Here is an 18632-nt window from a genome sequence, read left to right on the forward strand (position 1 = left end):
TCAGACAAAATGGAAAACCATTTATTTTGTATGGTTACCGCTCAGACTACCTATTGTAACCAGAACTCTTCTTTTCAACCAAAACAAGTCACCTTAAATCTTAGACCTTAATTAAATGCTTTAAGAAAGTTGGCTGGAATGTAATATTTAACAAAGGTTGCTTGTTACGCCATCACCCATGTAAAGGGCACTTAGGTTTCCAAAACATTTTTCTTTGGAGCAAACACATCATTTGCAACACTATGTAGAATGTAAATCTATAATTTAAATTGCGTAATTCAAATACATTTTTTTTTTTCTTTAATACATTTCATAAGCAATGATCAATAATTAAAAAAAAAAAAAAAACCCTGGAAAAGCCCTGCATCTTGAGGAGACTCTATAATACCACCTTAAAGTAGCCCTTTTTCGTCCAGCTTAGAAGTTGGGATGGTTGCCCAACCACACAATCCCTGGGTTGGTGCTGCAAGATAGACCCATGCATTCATAATGGACTGCAAATGATATTGCAGTTAATGTATTCGTGGTGGCTGTTATGTTTTAAGACTTCATATGAACAATGGATGATCCGTGTTGAGACCTTTCCTGCTATGTGAGGATGATAGTACATGTGAAGTGCCATGTAAAACAGGGCTGGTCACGTCTCCACATTACACTTTTTGACACTGTATCAGCCATCCATCTCTGAAGGTGGTGTAGGGCTTTGTAACAACGGGGCTATGCCTGAAGAGTCTCATTTAGTGAACTCTCACCAGAACGAAGAAACCTGATACCAATCACTTTCCTGTTTTACAAAAGCTACCAACCACCAAAAGCCATCTGAAGCCAGTTTAAACTAACAGCATGCAGGAATTTCTTCTCTGAAAATAACATACTATGTAAAAAAGAATTTAATATCTGTCTGGCACCCGACACCAGAAGATTTTGCTACGCAAGCAAATCTTTAAGGGACAATAATGACTTAAGTCCCATGTATACTTTAAAAAAAAAAAGCTCAGTGAGTAAACCTAACATAGGTGTAATATATATATGAAAGAACAGTGATGATCATGAAAGACCATCATAGGGATACAACACCCTCCAACTACCTGCTGATAACCTGCCTCCCCCCGACATGGTAAGTCCTATCGGGCATCATAGCCACCAAGCTATAGGAAAACACAGGGGCCAGTACATGAGTGCATTGAGAATACCAGTCTGTCTATGATTGATGTGGTTGATCAGTCTGTCTATGAGCGACTGGTGATTGAGAATACCAATCACCAGTCGCTCATAGACAGACTGATCAACCAAGACTCAGTTTAGACAGACCAACCTGAGCACAGCCTGGATTGACAGGAAAGCCTATAATTCAATGCCACCCACATGGATCTGTGAATGCCTGAAGCCATACAAAGTCAAGAGGACACTAAGGGCCTTCCTCAATGACTTAATGGAAGTCTGGAAGACAACTGAAGACAGTCAGCACAAGTGACCATCAAGTGTGGCATATACCAAGGTGATGCACTGTCTCCGCTGCTGTTCTGAACTTGAACCCCCTCAGCCAGCTAATTGCAAGGACTGGATATAGGAACAAGCCACCTCTTCTACATGGATGACCTCAAGCTGTGAGCTGTGTGGAGAGCGAAGGAGACATCGTTTTACCGATCAACCTGACACAGATTTACAGTGAAGAGTTGGGGATTTCATTTGGACTGGAGAAGTGCAGCCGGATTGTAGTAAAAAGAGGGAAGGTATTTACAATTGATAGGGTGGAACAACTAGAAGGACACATAGCAGACATGCAGACCAGCTACAAGTAACCTTGGTATCCCACAGTCATATATATAATCATGCTGTTGCTTTTCACCAGTATAAATAAGCATTCACTTAAAAGCATTCATAAAATACAATACACTACTGATCCTGCCGAGTTGCTGACGGAGATTAGGTAAAGTAGATAAAGGAAACGATGTATATTCCAGCCTTTGTTCTGGCTGTTATAGAGGAGGCGGATGTACATGAGGACACCCTGTTACAGCAGTATTAGTAAGCCAGTTAGCTGTAAGAAATTTGACTCCAATAATGCCTTTGTGTTGGGTCAAATTTGTTATCACCCTCAATGTGTTATGAATCCTTGATATGTATCAGATCCGGATTTTATGACAGAAACATCACAAAATATTCCAAAATCTGGAATGTGTACTAGGAAAACACGAATGATAGTAAGTATGGATTTCTTGTCATTGTAAGAACATTCCTTTAATATCTATCCTGCAACATTATTAGTACCCCAAGGGGCACACATGCCACAAACTGAGACTGGAAGGAACATAAAACCAGCGCCCATTCATGTCTCACTCACCAGTTCACTTTATCAGTCATATAACTAAGATACATGTGACCTCCAAAGGCACAGGTATTATAATTACAAGAAGATAATTACAAGCATTAGTTGGTTTTATCCACAGCTGTAGATGATACGTTTTTGGTTGGTATTTTTTGATACACAAACGTCTAAAATTACTTTCAGGTCCTGGGACATGTAATACAAAAGGGACAAGCGCAGGCACATTTTAAACATAATGAAACGGTGCATGGTTAAGTAACTTTAAACATTGATTATAAGTACTGTATTCTTCATAACAATTCCGTAACTTGTCTGTAATTATATAATGTGTATAGCTTATAGTGAATTCCAATGTTTTATAAACTCAGAGGAGAATCTAAGAGGAATAGGTTATTCACTAGCTGGAAAGAGAGTCGTGATTTCAATTACCTGACTGATCTATTCATTAAAAGCACCACCCTGGGATAAATGCTCTTCTAGAAGAGTAATGGTGACAATGCATTTTAATTGGTTCAATCAGTGAGATGACTTTCAAGAAATACAGGGCTGTCCAAACTATTCATGGAGCAGAACCTTACTGGAGTCAGCAACGTGAATCAGGGAGAGGAGACAGCAACTCCTGAATAAAGTGAATAAACTCTGAAGTCTGCTCTTTGCGTTAATCCCAGGCATAAAATAAAATGCTGGATTATGACACCCTGTATTCAAATCAAAAGTTTACGATGAAGCACCTGGTGCTGCGAAACAAGTAAAGCTTTTGGGTAGCTGAGATACACCTTACACAATGTTGACCCGTAGTCTTTTACACTTGCTTTCCAGCTGATGCAGTAGCCCAGGTCCTCATTTTACAACACGACAAGGGAGCCAAACTCAAAAGGCAGCTGGGATTCTGAATTCTAGATGGCTACTTGGTATCCATTGGTACCCATAGTGGCTTCCGATTCCCATCAAGTCATACAACATAACTGTGACAGAATGAGCTGTCATACAGAGCCCCAAGGTACTCAGAGATGGCTCCAGCCTGGCTGTCAAACAAAGATAGCACAGGTGGGAACTCCATTGTTTAACTAATCCCACCGCTGCTGTGACAATAACATCTAAAATGAAATCTGTAATTGTGCACCTTAATGTTATACAATTATCTGGCAAACAAATAGTCTTAATGACTATAGTTCTAATTCACTAAAACACTAATCAAAAACAAAATTTCTTCTTCTCTAGTGATAAAAGAACATCTTGTTTGATAAGTCTAGGGGACCTTTTACCTACCAGAGAAGATAAAGTATCAACTTGCAAAGATTACGCAATAGAGGATCTTCCTTGAGTAACATGTTGGTTTAATAAATAAACACTACGTACAAGTGAAAACAAGAGTGATCTGATTCTGTGCCTGTTCTCTGGAAAGATGTGTCTGACACAAGCTCCTCTGACCTAAAACACATGACTATATAAAAATGGCCAAAAGTGTATTTTAAAGTCTCAGATTATTGTTTGAGAGAGATATAGATCTAAACTCTGTACTATTAATTGGGAGTATGTAGCACACAATTACTGTGAAATTGCAATTTTTGGGTATCTTTTACTAAAGGTGTATTTTGAATAATCCATAATTGGATATTTTTGGGTGAAGAAATGTGATACTTTGATATAAATAACCACCAACAGTCCCAATGATAGTTCAAAACCTATAAGTGGATAAGCCAGATGTTAGACAAGATGAGCTAGACCACCGCAGCCCGACAGAGGACCTTGTTTGTTTCCATCTGGGCACACACAATGGCCGGGTGATCGGAGAATGGGGGAACCATTCAACTCAAGGGGGCAAATGCAAGCTTGAAGCATCCTGGTGGCTACAGTATATGTGACACTGTAATTAAAAAACATAGAAAATCCAGGCAGTGACCCAAAATACTTAAATCATTGCGGCCTAGGGGCACTTTTTCACATGGTATCTTCCCTTGCCAACAATGAAGTCAAATCTTGTTCCAGCTAGGTAAATTCCTTTTCTTTACTTCACTTTCTGCCGAGCCAGCCATTGGTCTTCAGCCTAGTCAGCTTTATTGCAAACAAATTCAAATTGTTTTTTTTTATCTACAAAGGCTGAATTGGCTTATGTCTGCTACAGTGGACTGGAGTCCTAAATAATTTTCTAATTATCCAGCAAAATTGTTGGTGTGGTCACAGAGCCATCTTTAATATTGATTAAACCCTAGACAAGCCCTTAATAGGGGCTATTTCTCCCCTTTCTCCCCATCTCTTACCTTTCTTAATTCCTGTGGTGGGAGCGGCAGGTCTTTTCCCACCGACCTGTCTGTCAGTGCTCAACCACGTTTCTTGTGTCTTTAGTGCTATGACATCAGACGAGCATGAAAACGAGCACTGATACATTGCCACTATAGTAAGTTTTCTTAAGACGTTTATGCATGGTTTTTAATGTGGTTACATTTTCGCAGGAAGTAATAAAATAAGTCGTTTCTAAGTGTAACAGCAACTTTATCATACATAATATAATGACTTTTCTACATAACTGCTGCACACATTTGTCATAAGAGTCTTAATGTCATCAAATCAGGTCAAGTAACTATTCTGTGGTAGGTTATGGCCCTTAGAAGTTTATATCTGTTATTGCTTATTTTTTTTATTAATGTTATTATTCATAATAAGCAGAGTGTATTATCCATCACTAGCGTATAGGGGTTTAGGAGCAGTATTTACTATTTATGCATACATTAAGGACGGTGCACAGGATCAATAGAATAATGTAAATGATTACAAATCTACACAAGCAACAAATTATCAGAGAAAAAAAAAAGATCAATTAATCTATTGGCTAACTAAAAGGAACACAAGTTACATTTTGGGTGTCTAAGTATGGTAGATGGACAGATCGGGACACTTGGTGCGTATAAAATATTTTATCGGTCATTATGCTACTGTATTTGGCTAACGCACTATAAGTCTGTAAATAATTGGATTCATCACGCAAGTCCCCGTTTGGATCAGGAGTAGTTCTGCAGATGATGGTAAACATGAACTCCTATAATTCACCCCCCCCCAAAAAAATCTGTGTTTGTCTAATCATGATGTAACTCTACAAGAGTTGATGGACTATCACCTTTTCTTTGATCAGTTATCATTCTCTTACCTGGGATAATTGAAGGTCTTTTTCTAGATCTCCTCATATAGAGTGGTTCCAAAATCTTGATATTTCTTGGAACTTTCCCCTTACTATCAAGGTTGGAGAGCAGTTCTTGAGGAAGGCTGCATCTCCTAACAGCCTTATAATCATTCTGATTGAAGAAGAGTTTATTCCTTGTGTTGGCATACAAACTGCTGTCATCAACTGCCATAGTGAGTGGGCATGAGAACCTCAGACGAAGAATAAAAAATGTGTGTGACGGAAGCGCTTTCCTGTGGCGTGCTCCCAGAGCTTTGTTTTCATGCTTATCTATGTACTCGTTCGAGAAGTTTAGGAAGGAGAAAGGCGTGGACCTGCACAGGTGTAGTGTTACTAAACAACTCCTGCTCGAACAGGTAATGGCTCAGCGGAGAAGGGGGTGGGTAAACACACAAAAAACCATTAGATTCGCATATTTGCATGAACTGGAGCTGAATGAGGAGGACTGTATGGTGCTGACAAATATCCAGGCTCCTAGCCCTGATTGGACCATTTTTAGCTCATGTCTAATAATTTATTTGTCATTATTATTTATTTTATAATTAGTTTTTTTGTTCTTTTAGGTACCTGATACATATCCGTGAATTACTAATAAAGGACCTTTCAATCTGGTTTCGCACCCAAGCAGGAGGACCCAAGTATGGAGGTTATATGAGCCACAAAGACCAGCGGTTTACACAAGTGACTCTGTTCTATGGAACAAAGACTCAGAACTGGAGATCATACATCAAGCTCTTACATTTAGATCCAATGTAATTAAGTTTACTGAGAGGGTGGTAGATACGTGGAACAGCTTTCCAGCAGAGTTTAACATGGCAATAATGAGCGGGGTAGTCTTACGACTATCCTAAATCTCAGATGAGACCAAGGACTGATTAAGGTTTTGGGGCCGAATTATATCTACGTATCCACTAATATATACATGTTATGAGCTAGAGATTAAAGTATAGCAAAGTGCTCTTTTCACACCAGTTTGGTTAATGAACAACCACGTTCGTGTGTACTTATTTAACCAGTTAATTCCCAAGCTACTCCCTCGAGTACAAATTACATGAGTTACAATGTTATCGCTCAGAACATCGGTCACACCTGGAAAATCCGGTCCCTGTTGTGACTGCCTTGGCCATTTGCAGGAATAATACAAAAATGATGGCCAAACTCTTAACCCCTTGGTGTCTACACATTAACCTGGAGCTCATCAGGTTAAAGCAGACTAGTGAACCCCAATAATTCCTGTGCCTAACCACAATGAAGCTCGGGAGTCTGAACAGACAAGCTATTTGTTCTACGTGTTACGACATAAAATGGTGCAACATCTGAGTACAGATAAAACTTCATAAAAAAAGGTTTTATCTGAGCTCAGAGCTATTACTGTCCTGTCTAGACTTCCTTATTTATTGTTTAATCCCACCCATGCTGGCCAGATCAATGATGATAATAATCCCCCAGACTGCGAATTGGGTTGACTCTCTTAATTAGAGGAATAATAATAAGTAAAAAAAAAGTTTACAAATCAGTCAAAACAAAAATAAGGGACAAGAATTAAGAATTATGGAAGCTTTTTCTCAAATCAGTGTAATATTACATCAAACTGATGTGTATGTGACGTATCTTACCTCTCAATTGAAAAAAGCATACAATACATTAATCATTAGTTACATTAATCAAAGTCTACAAAAACAATGTTGTGTTAACATTTATTAAAACGTGCAATGGGTTTAACATATTTTTAACAACACATTTCCATTTATATAAAAAAAAACATAATTACCGGTTTTGTGGCCTGGATTGTCTATGGCAATAATGTGTATGTATAACAAACTTTTACTGTTCTATGGAAAAATCTTTTTTTATAGAGATTTTTCTCCCAGACATCATAAAAGCTCTCTAATAGATATAATAAAAAAAAATATTTGACAATATATCATGGGGGGGGCTCTAGCGAGATCAGGTTTAAAAAGAGATTAGGGAAGCAACGTATTTTCACATCGTAAACGTTGTAATTATCCACTTCAGTGATGAATGAAGCTTCTAGGGGGTCCAAGTTTAAAACTTAGTTTCAGTAAGTTACTGATTTTCACCTCTAGTTAAACTATAATCTTTTCTCATCATTTGAGTTTAGTTTCTTTCTTACACTTCCAATGGATAACGCTGTTTTTGTGTGTCGTGATTATTATTATTATTATTATTTAGTGTTTTATATAGCACCATCAAATTGCGTAGCATTTTACAATGGGTGGAGAGGACACAAGAAGTAGGATGTAACATAACAATTTGACTTAACGAGACAACCTGTGAGGATCTTTCTTTATGTTAAGAAGGTTGCCCATATTTACATTTTTTATAACAATATAAAAGTATAATAATGAAAATCACATTTGTATTTTGATTACACTAATCTGGATAGGCTATTGTACTGGGGAACACTACCATCATAAGGATTAGGTTTTTACACGTATGTAAGGTATGCAGTTGACTTAAGGGTCTTTGGTTAATACATTTTAGGGATCCTGCTTTACAGGCTGGTGGTATATCAGAGAGGGGGAAAATCTCAACCAAGAGGCACAGATCTTTCTTCTTTCTCGTCCATGCCTTTGTCATATAATTCTCTGAAACAGACTAGGGTGCTTTTCATAGAAACACTTTAACCTTATTATAGGAAGAGGTAGGGTACAAAAAGCATTAAAATATAGAATTGACTATACCTTTAAAGAAAGATGCAACTGGAGCAATCACTGATAAGTATTAATGTCTTGTGCAGCCCTCTATCACTTATATGTTTAACTAAAGGACTGCTTTTAATTTGTACATTGAACTTAAGGTTTTAATTTTAGCATCTAGTTCAAGACAAGAATCCTTTTCGTGCCGTGTTCATGGACATATATGAACACGGTAACATTGGTTGATTTTCTTCTTGGTCTATGTGAAAATGGATGGTTAACTGTCATTGTTGCTAAACTTTCTGTAGCGTGTATTCTATAGTTTGAAGGAATGCCACTCATTGCATGTAATGAGCTGCAAGCCACGCTGGCAACGAAGCGTTAAATTCCTCCAGGAACATTAGCATATCTGATATGGGTCACTGGAAGACAGAGCTCCTAAAAGACCAGTCTGGGCTGGAGAACTTGTTTTAATTACAGGTTGTAACTGCCATCTAACTAAATTTTGCACCTTGGATCGCAAGAGCTGCCACTACCTGTGGTGAGAGTATATTCATCTCAACAAAACACACATCTGGCTACAGGTTGGAACAGGAATATGTTTACCGAACAAATGTCAACTGAGCTATTGTCCTAAATAAACAAAGGCAAACACATAGCTATCTGGTCTCACAGATAATGGTGAACTAAAACTCTCACCACATTGAAGTGTGTTTAATAGTCTAGTAAGTTATTAACCTTTTCCTCTGACATGGTACTACATGATGTTTCTGACAAAGCGGACTGGTTTTCCCACTTTGAAGGTTAATCTGTATAATTATCTAAGAGCTGCTCAACAACTTGAGATGGGGTGTAAAGTAGACGTTCAACCCTCCGGCAAACAAAAGGCCTAACGTTTGAAAAGAAAAGAAAGTTTAAAACTGCATTCCAAGCCCCTATTAGATAAACCAGCAATTTGTAACGTACCCCAAATATATAATGTTTCCATAGAACAACCAAACTGGGAATGTGCTGGCTTTGTGATTTAATCTCTGGAGGTCTTCCCCAATGAGGGACACACAGCTGTGTAAGCTGGGCAATACAGCAAATAATCACTGGTGCAAGACTCCAAAACATATGAAATCTCTGATGAAGATCTGTTGTGTCTACCACAAATGGAGACCAAAAACAAAACACTGTCTGCGCTTCTCACCCTAATAAAGTTGGCAACAAATATATAAACGTAATATAAATGAGAGGTTTTGGTTATATGAATTGGCCAAAGCATAATTTATCTCACCCGCCACGTCAAGGCACACTGTCAATAGGGTGAGAACCTACTCTCACCTCCTACATAGTGGGCACACAAAGCAGTTTATACTGCTACCAAAACCTGTGTTGGGGGAGGTGCAATTAAACCTCCTCCCCATTAACCCCTGGACAGCAAGCTGCAACCAGACTGGTAGGCCTCATATTATACATTTGTATTATTTGAGCCTGAGACTAGCTAAGCGCACCGACATTTTTTCTTTTCCCTTCCACAAATGGAGGTTTAGCCAGTTTTTGTTGTCATCTCTTGAGAATCTGCAAGTGGGTTTATATGACCAAAAAATGTGCTTTATACACAAAGAAGGGCAACAGTAGCAGTGAATATTGTTTCTAAATGTTTCAGTAGTTTCAACTGAAAACTGGCTGGACAGAAGGCCGCCTTCAGCAAGACGAAATGAAACCAGTAAAGTAATTTATTGATACCACGGAGTGTACTTTTCTCAGTGTTAATATATGGAGATTCTTGGTTGAAAAGTAAAATACCATTTTAACTTCATGGAAAGCATCAAAACAAACAAAACGGCTGCTTAGAGCTTCAGTACAGACATTACGTGTTGGTCCAGGCCGTTAAATAATTACATCATTTTTTTATTGTCCTTGGCTGTATTTCTAAAGAAAACAAACAAAACCTTCCCCTCCTCTGGTATAACCTGTTACAAAAAAACAGGTAAATCTCCATATGGCACTCCAAATGTTTTCGTAATATGTCCTGAAGTTTTAAAAGCACTCTTTAGTATAAAACAAATACATTTTCATGTTAATGGGTTCCTCAAAACACACAATGCATTTACACACTATACAGTGATCTGTCCAGTGCTTTCTTAAAGATGCTGTTCCACTTACTCTGCTAAATGTAACTAATGCAGCGGTAGACCCATCATTCCTAGTCCTGCTTAATGGCTGAACCACAAATATTTTAAGATGTCAAAATGTATCCTATTCATAATTTTTGCCATGTGAAACCGATTTGCTGTTGCTATAGAAACTCATTAAACCTTCAGAAGAAAGAACAAAATGACAAATGTTCAATTTTATTTGGTTAACATACTAATAGGAGCAACACTTTTGGAAACATTCAACACAGTTTGTGGTGCCGCTGATACACTCAAGCGCTAGTTAATACAACAAATGATGCCTTCAAAAAGCTGTTAATCCAGTTACAATAAATTGCGCAGCTGCATGGACGCAGCACATCTCCTGCTAACTCGGTTATCCTGCGTATTATACTTACGTATCATGTAAAAGAATGCAATATTCTTAAATGTATCAGCAGAAGAATGTGGAATTATTGGAATAGTTATCTTTATTGCATATGTGGTCTAATGTATATATTGAGAATTGAAAATGTGAAATAAACACAATTATATATATATATATATATCCCCCCCCCCATTGCAGATAACTGGACATGATTAATAAGGTAAATTTAGAGATTGTGCCTTTCATGAAATTATTTTTTTTAGTAAGGTTTTGATCTATACAATATTAAAATGCTTGATCAGTGAAAACCAGTGAAACCATACACAAGTAATTACATATATGCTTTAATATTATTTTTAATAATATTTTGGTATTTTTCTCGTAGCCTGTCTACATCAACATAAAAATACTGATCAGCTGGTGACTTCTGAGTGAACGTCAGGCATAATGGTGTAGCGCAAAAACATTAACCTAATAGTTGTAGCTGTATATATACTTTATATTAATTTTTTTTTCGTTGTGCAAACATGAAATAGTATTATGTTATAGCTTGATGCAGGGCTATCACCCCCTATTTCAAAGGCTTTTAATGCTGTCTGCCCATCAAGTTCACGCAAAACAAAATCAATGAGTATCAAATGTCCACAATTTCCCCTGTAACATCTAGAAATGACATTAGCCAAGTTCTATAACCGGAGGTCTTGCCGAAACTCTACATTTACTATCTACAAAGCTAATGTAATGTGAACATTTAAGGCCAAAATATTACTTGAGAGCACCAGTCTTTTTGAATAATTGTAAGCGATCAGTGATGGTTCCATGATGTTCCCATTTTACTTCCCATTGACATTAAAATGTAGAACAGGGAGGAGTTCTAGCTCTGAGAAGTATTCATATTATAGAAGCTACAGTTATGGGAAGTGGGGCAAATAAGAATTTCTGTGTGTGCCTTAATATAATTATTTAGTAATTTCTGGATGGAGGAGTACAACCGCGCTGCTTCCTTTAAGAGCGCATTAATACAGTCCCAAGGTAACCAAATATGCGAGAGACATACAGTTTGTCTTGGCAGAATTTACGTCTAAGACCAGTAACGACAAGCACTACACTTTATCCGCTTTCCTAAATTACAATTTTACCGATTTCAACAGTAGCTGTATTTTAATAGCTACAAAACAGTTTCTGACTCAAACTTTTGTACAATTTGATTTCACACATGTCCAAAATCAACAGAGTAGTCTGAATTTTGTGGTCTAAGCCCGTAAATGCACTGACACATAATTTCTTCAATACGGTCTTTATTCGTCTATAAAATATTCAGACAATTCTGTATATATATAAAATGTGGGTTGTTCCTAAAATGGCTGAATAAAAAATGGTGGCATGTTTAGGGAAAACCTTCAATTCCAACTCATTCCACTAGGGGATGGATTCAGCACCAAACATAGAAGCATAAAAAGTGACGGCGGATAAGAATCTAGTCTCCCCAACCTCTAAATACTGTACTTAGTCCCTGGCCTTATCTTATATCTAGCCTAGCCTTATGCCTATCCCATGCTTGCTTAAACTCCTTCACTGTATTAATCTCCACCACTTCTGCTAGAAGGCTATTCCATGTATCCACTACCCTTTCAGTAAATTAATATTTCGTGATGTTACTTTTAAACCTTTGCCCCTCTTACTTAAGACTATGTCCTACTTCCAATGTGGAAGTATGCTTTATTTTAAATAAACTACCTTTATCATGTTGATTCCCTTTATATATTTAAATGGTTCTATCAACAACATTGGGATCTAAACTCAGAGATTACAGTTTATTGATAAGTCTGCTATGTGGCACAGTGTCAGAGGCCTTACTGAAATCTGGATACGCAACGACTACTGCACCACCTTGATCAATTTTTTTTAGTTACCCAATCAAAAAAACTTGATTGTTCTTGAAACCAATGTTTAACAATTCAATCCTTTAACATTGTTTCCATTAATTTCCCCACTACAGATGTAAGATTTACTGGCCTGTAGTTGCCCGACTCCTTCCTACTGCTTTTTTTTGTTAATGGGCACAACATTCCCTAATTTCCAATCTTCTGGAATTACTCCTGTTATCAATGATTGGTTAAATAAACAGTTTTGCTAATACACCCCCAACCTCTTTTGATAATTTGGGTTGTATCCCATCAGGCCCTATGGACTTATTTGTCTTTACCTTAGACAGCTCAAGTAGAACCTCTTCCTCAATAAAGTCACATGTATCAAATGACTCATTAGTCTTTTTTTTCCTAACTAAGGTACCTTTCCTTTATTTTAATCTGTAAAAACTGAACAGAAATATTAAATGAAACAGTCTGCTAGACTTTTATCCTCTTCTACATACCTTCCTTCTTTTGTTTTTAATCTATCTACTCCTTGTTTTACTTTCCTTTTCTCATTTATGCAACACTTCCTACTGAAGCGCCCTATATTATCCTGAAAATCATAAGAATAAATCAAAACCTATTGTAGGAGGATACGTCCTTCCTTTGCAATGTGTTCTAGCTGCACAAGATGCTCTGAATTGACTTTGGCAATGTTCTCTATGACTTTTGAAATGACCGTGATCAAGATCCAGCTGCTGGCTGAACTTAACTCTTCTACAGAAATCCACCAGCGCTGTACCTAATCTATGTGTTCTGGGCCTTCAAATTCTTCTGGGAAGAGTATATGGTGGCAGTAGTATTTAAACTTCCTATAAGTAAAGAACATCTCTCCTATATTGATAGCATTACTTAGGAATTGCAAGATATGTGTGATGAGATTTGAGAAATAATATAATACCAACTTTATGAATTATGAAACCTTTCCTGGCATGGGACGGAAGGGAAATTGTTAACCTTTTTTTTTTTTGGGGGGGGTATAATGTTGTGAGGCAAGGAATTATCAGCATTATGTTGTTATAAATGTAATTCCCCATCAGTAATTATGAGAGAATGTCAGCTGATCTACCATCATAAGGTGGCCACTGGCCTTAGAGTGCCAGGGCTGCCCCATCATCGCCAGTCGAGCCCAGCTAGTAAGGCTGCCACTTTATCCATTTTTATCCACAATTCTCACATATAGTTGATTAGCAAATATAAAATGCTACTTTGCAGCATGTGGGATGTATAAACCAATTATTTCATAAAGTAATTAGAAAATCGTGAAATATGGACGTTAACTCTTCTATATACTCAGCTAGCAATCAAAAGCAGAATGAAGACATTGTAGTTATAACTCTTATGTTGAAAGAGTGTATCCTGTGTGATTATGCCAGGACAGGGATTTCTCCCAGCATACCGTACAAATCACACTTTCATAACTCATGTTTGGATTTATTGGAAATAAATACATAAGCTTACTGTTGAATATTATAATAATATCTTGCTGCATAGTATCTATGGCTGTATTTGTTCCCATGGCGTGCTTTAGTTTATACATTGTTATTTTGTGATTATTAAGACATTAAAGTCAACTTAACTGTGTATGATTTCATCAGGATGCTTACTTTGGCTTCAGCATCAGGAGCTACTGTACACTGCTGAAATACTCTAGATAGCAAATCTAAAAGAAAATTCTGAGAACATGGTGGGTGGGATTTAAACTAAACCATGATAAGTCAATAATGAACTCTGGTCTTAAATTTAAGACTAGGAATGCTACGTAGAAAAATAGTCTTTGGCTTAACAAGCTAACGATGTAGCCAATACCTCCAAATTAAAACCTCTAAAATTAAAAAGGTCCTTTATTATGGTACCACCTAGAGCCATCAAAAGTAACCCATCAAAAGTGTTCATGTATAAGGGGGATCTCAGGATGGCAGGAGGAAAGTAATTTAGTGGTGTTTTACACTTGGTTCTCACACAGACACGGACAGTGAATTAAATCTTCGTTCCTTTATTGGTACCTCCGCAGAAAACAACTGGGTAGTTAGTTTACAAATTGCTGCTGTTACATTGCATATTATTTACACGCTTTCCTTCGCTTATTTTTTATAAACGAAAAGGTATTATTTATCTCTAGTTTCTAACTACAGCCTTTGATAAAAATTGAAAGTTGGTAAAAGGCTTTCTTAAAGCCGACACTGCCCTCTGCAGGTTAAGCCTGCACAATAAAATACACTTATGCCAATATGGACAGGCATACAAAGACACATGGTGCGTCACTATTTCATTCCTTGGCTGAGCTCTGTACAGCACTGGCGTAATTACAGGGGTTGCAGTGGTCGCAGATGCCACGGGGTCCATGCTTTCTGCATGGATGTGTACTTGTGTGTAATTATCGATGTGTAATTGTGTGTGTGAGCATGGATGTATACTTGTGTGTATGTGTGAGCATGTATGTGTAATTGTGTGTGTGGCCATGGATGTGTAAGTGTGGTGAGATGGAGTGTGTGTAATTTGTGTGTTTGTGTGAGTGTGTTTGCATATGTTGTATGTTGGAAGGGAGCAAGGGGCAAAGAAGGCACAGACCAGTTGTGTGGGGGCAATCACGGCCCAGACTAGCTGTTGAAGTCGAGGTGGGGGGGCAAGTTACAAACATACAAATACCTACACTGCTCTTAGACACACACTGCCCATACACACACAAGCTTACAAACACACACATATATACACATACACTGTGCTTACACACTGCCTTTACACACACCTGCCAATTAACATGCACATATGCATACACTGCCCTTACACACACCTGCCCATACACACTTCCTTTATACACACTTGCCCATATACACACACATAGACATACACTGCCCTTACACAAGCCTGTCCATGCACACGTGTATATACACATACACTGCCGTCACACTCCACTGGCTTTACACACACACACACACACATATACACACACACCAGCTTACAAACACACAGATACCTACGCTGCTCTTACACACACACTGCCCATACACACACACACACCGCCCATAGACACACTAGTTTACAGACACACACATATACACAGCCCTTATACCCCTTTCTCCCCATCCCTTACATTTGTTGCATTTCTCTTTCTCTTACATTTCTTGTCTTCCATCTTCCATCTTGTGGTGGGAGCGTGAGGTCTGTCACTCCAGGCCTCTGCTTTAGTGCTCCCTCATCACTATGCGCCAGGGCGACATCATATCCCGCATCACTTACAGGCGCGTAGTGATTAGGGAGCACGGAGGCCGAGGTCTGGATTGACAGACCTTGCGCTCCCTAATGTTGGACCGGTTAGGGGGGGATTGTGAACTTCCCTTACCAGCCCTGCTCATCGGACACCTCCACCCCGACTAGCGCTGATCACAGGGGCGCCTGATGAGCAGGGCTGGTTGGGGAAGGCACAATCGTGCAGCTGCCTCGGCAGTCCCCTGAAGACCGGCCCAGGGGAGGTGGCCTCTCTGCTCGCCCTTCCCCTATAGCTACACTACTGTTTTTTGGGCGGCTTCGTGGTGCCCTGTTGGGCCCACGGGCCCTGTTGAGCTGGTTAGAGAAATCCGTGATCTATCCAACCAGTCCTGGAGGCCACAGCTGCTGATCGGGCGGCTGTGTGCCCCCTTGCAGCTGTCCAAGGAGAGTGCCTCTCTCGCCTCACCCTTCCTACGGCCCTGTTGGGTGATCATGCTCACCAAGGTGCCTAAGCTCCATGGGGTAGTTACGAGGGAGATCACTTTGCATTATGGAGGGTTGTGCCAACCCAGTATCAATCAGCAATAAGTATGTTGGCCATGGAAGGTGCAGCTGGGGGCGCTGGCCTGGCTAAGCTCTAGGGCAGCACACTCAGAATAAATAAATTATTTGTAGCAAGTGTGCTTATGAAAGACCAGTGAATAGTTCATACAATAGTTTAACCATATTAGATACTTTATACTAAAATTCTGAATAAAATGCAGACAGTATCAAATTTGTTTATTGGTTTTTCTGTACAGAATACTAGAAATTGTAAACTAATCACCATGGCACTTACATATTCTGTGTTAATGCTTGTAATAGGTGGCCTGACATGTGCAAAAAGTGATTCAGACAAATTTTTCGGTTCTTTTTGGCTTGTTCGTTGTCAGGTAACAAAATACATTCCCTACCCATTCGGTTTGGACAATAATTAGGGGGCATTTTTAATTTGGGAATGGAATTTGTTGCCTGGGTCCCGCTCTCACTCACTCTTGTTTACTTTCTTTCTCATGCTGTCTAACTGTTTCCCTACGTGTGTGTAGTGCCTGGGTGAATTAGCACGAATGTCTGGTTATGTTAATGTGAATGTCTGGGTGTTTGTGTTAGTGTGAGTGGTTGCATTAGTGTGTCTGTGTATCTATGTTAGTGTGAGTGTCTGGGTGTGTTTGGATGTTAGCGCATATGTGTCTGGATATGTATGTATATGTATGGTTGTCAGTGTTTGCGTGTCAATGTACCGGTATGTTAGTGTGTGTATCTGGGTATGTTAGTGGCTGTCTGGGTGAATGTGTCTTAGTGTGAGTGTCTGTTGCGTTTGTGTGAGTGTAAGTGCTTATAGACATATACCCTCACCTGCCCACCTTTTCTTTCCCATGATCCAGACAATATGGACAATATAGGAACCTCCTCTTCATTTCTTAACACAGGAGGTGGGTCTTATACCTGGCAGAATAGTAAAGGTCTGTTCCTCTGTGGGCTCAAACTTCTCAAAATCATACAAAACAATCCTTATTATAGTAGCAGTGCTTTCTTTTATTCCAAGATTTCACATAACAGAGATTATATTCCCAGATGCACAAAAGGAAGCGGATGGGTTATGACTTACAACTGACATCTGTTTCCTGCAGTTATTGCCGTGTCTGTGTTCATGGCAGTATAAATCCTAATCAGGGTGGGAACGCCATTAAAATGGACTTAAATCCAGTTGCAGTATCTGCACTGGGTACTTCAGATATGGAATGCAATGGAAAATCCAGATATTTGCTAGGTGCTGGTAAGAAGCTGCATAAACAAATACATTCTACATTCTTCTTGTTTCTAGCTGAGTAAAATTTACATTTTAGATTTACTGAATGTAAAGGCTGATAATGTAGCAAATTCATCCAACCAACTATTCAGAAATGGAGCCACTGCCCTAGCGAGGACTTGGTGAAAAGATCCCACAGTGTAACTTCGAGGCACATTCACTACTTTCACGTACCCAAATATGTGATCGCTTTCTAAACCCCATTTAACCTCACGGTGTCAATTGTCGCCAACGGGAAGAATTTCTGTGACGGGCCGGCACTGTCTTGTATATATTGCGGAAATGGTGTGTGAATGTACAGTAACAGCGGTCGAAGCCTTGGCATGGCGTTACTGCTCACATCATGGACTGACCACTTGCTAATTCAACCAATTCGAATGCCTGTGACCAGGGGCGTACCTAGAGTATTTGGCACCCGGGGCGGATCCTGTATGTGGCACCCCCCCACACACACACTTTAAAACTACCTGGCCGAAACTGAATATGACCCCCCCACACACACCATAAAAAAATCTAACACTTTTATTTAAAATAAGTAACACACCAAAATAGGACAAAACAATTAAATAACAATATATATATATATATATATATATATATATATATATATAATTGTTAACAGCAATCACATGCCTATCATGCCCAGGCATACCCAGATTCCAGGAGGCACTCGCAGACTTGGCATGATAGGAGTATGATTGCCCTATCTACCCCTTCTCACTCCCTTCTGCCCTATCTACCCCTTCTCACTCCCTTCTCCCTATCTACCCCTCCTAACTATCTACCCTCTCCCTCTTTGAAGTTCACTTACCTTTCAGGACTCCTGCGGTGGGGGTGCAAGGCCTCTGTCTCCCAGCTCTGCCACTGTATAGAACAGTATAGAGTGATGGGAGTTATGATGTACTTTAGAGCATAATTATATAATGAAAAATACATTGGAAATGGTACAGCATAACACCCATGCCTCTCTCACACATTTACCAAT

General features: G+C 38.9%; 1 protein-coding gene across 1 annotated transcript in view; it reads right to left on the reverse strand.

The window, feature by feature from the left end:
• FRY (FRY microtubule binding protein) overlaps positions 1-5824 on the reverse strand; it is a 121604-nt gene extending 115780 nt beyond the window's left edge. The window contains exon 1 of the mRNA XM_053456368.1: positions 5475-5824. Within this exon, the coding sequence (XP_053312343.1) occupies positions 5475-5679 (205 nt within the window). The 5' untranslated portion in view covers positions 5680-5824. The remainder of the gene's footprint in view (positions 1-5474) is intronic.
• Positions 5825-18632: the final 12808 nt, after the last annotated feature.

The sequence above is a fragment of the Spea bombifrons genome, chromosome 2, assembly GCF_027358695.1.
Source record: "Spea bombifrons isolate aSpeBom1 chromosome 2, aSpeBom1.2.pri, whole genome shotgun sequence".
In the NCBI taxonomy this organism is placed as follows: Eukaryota; Metazoa; Chordata; class Amphibia; order Anura; family Pelobatidae; genus Spea; species Spea bombifrons.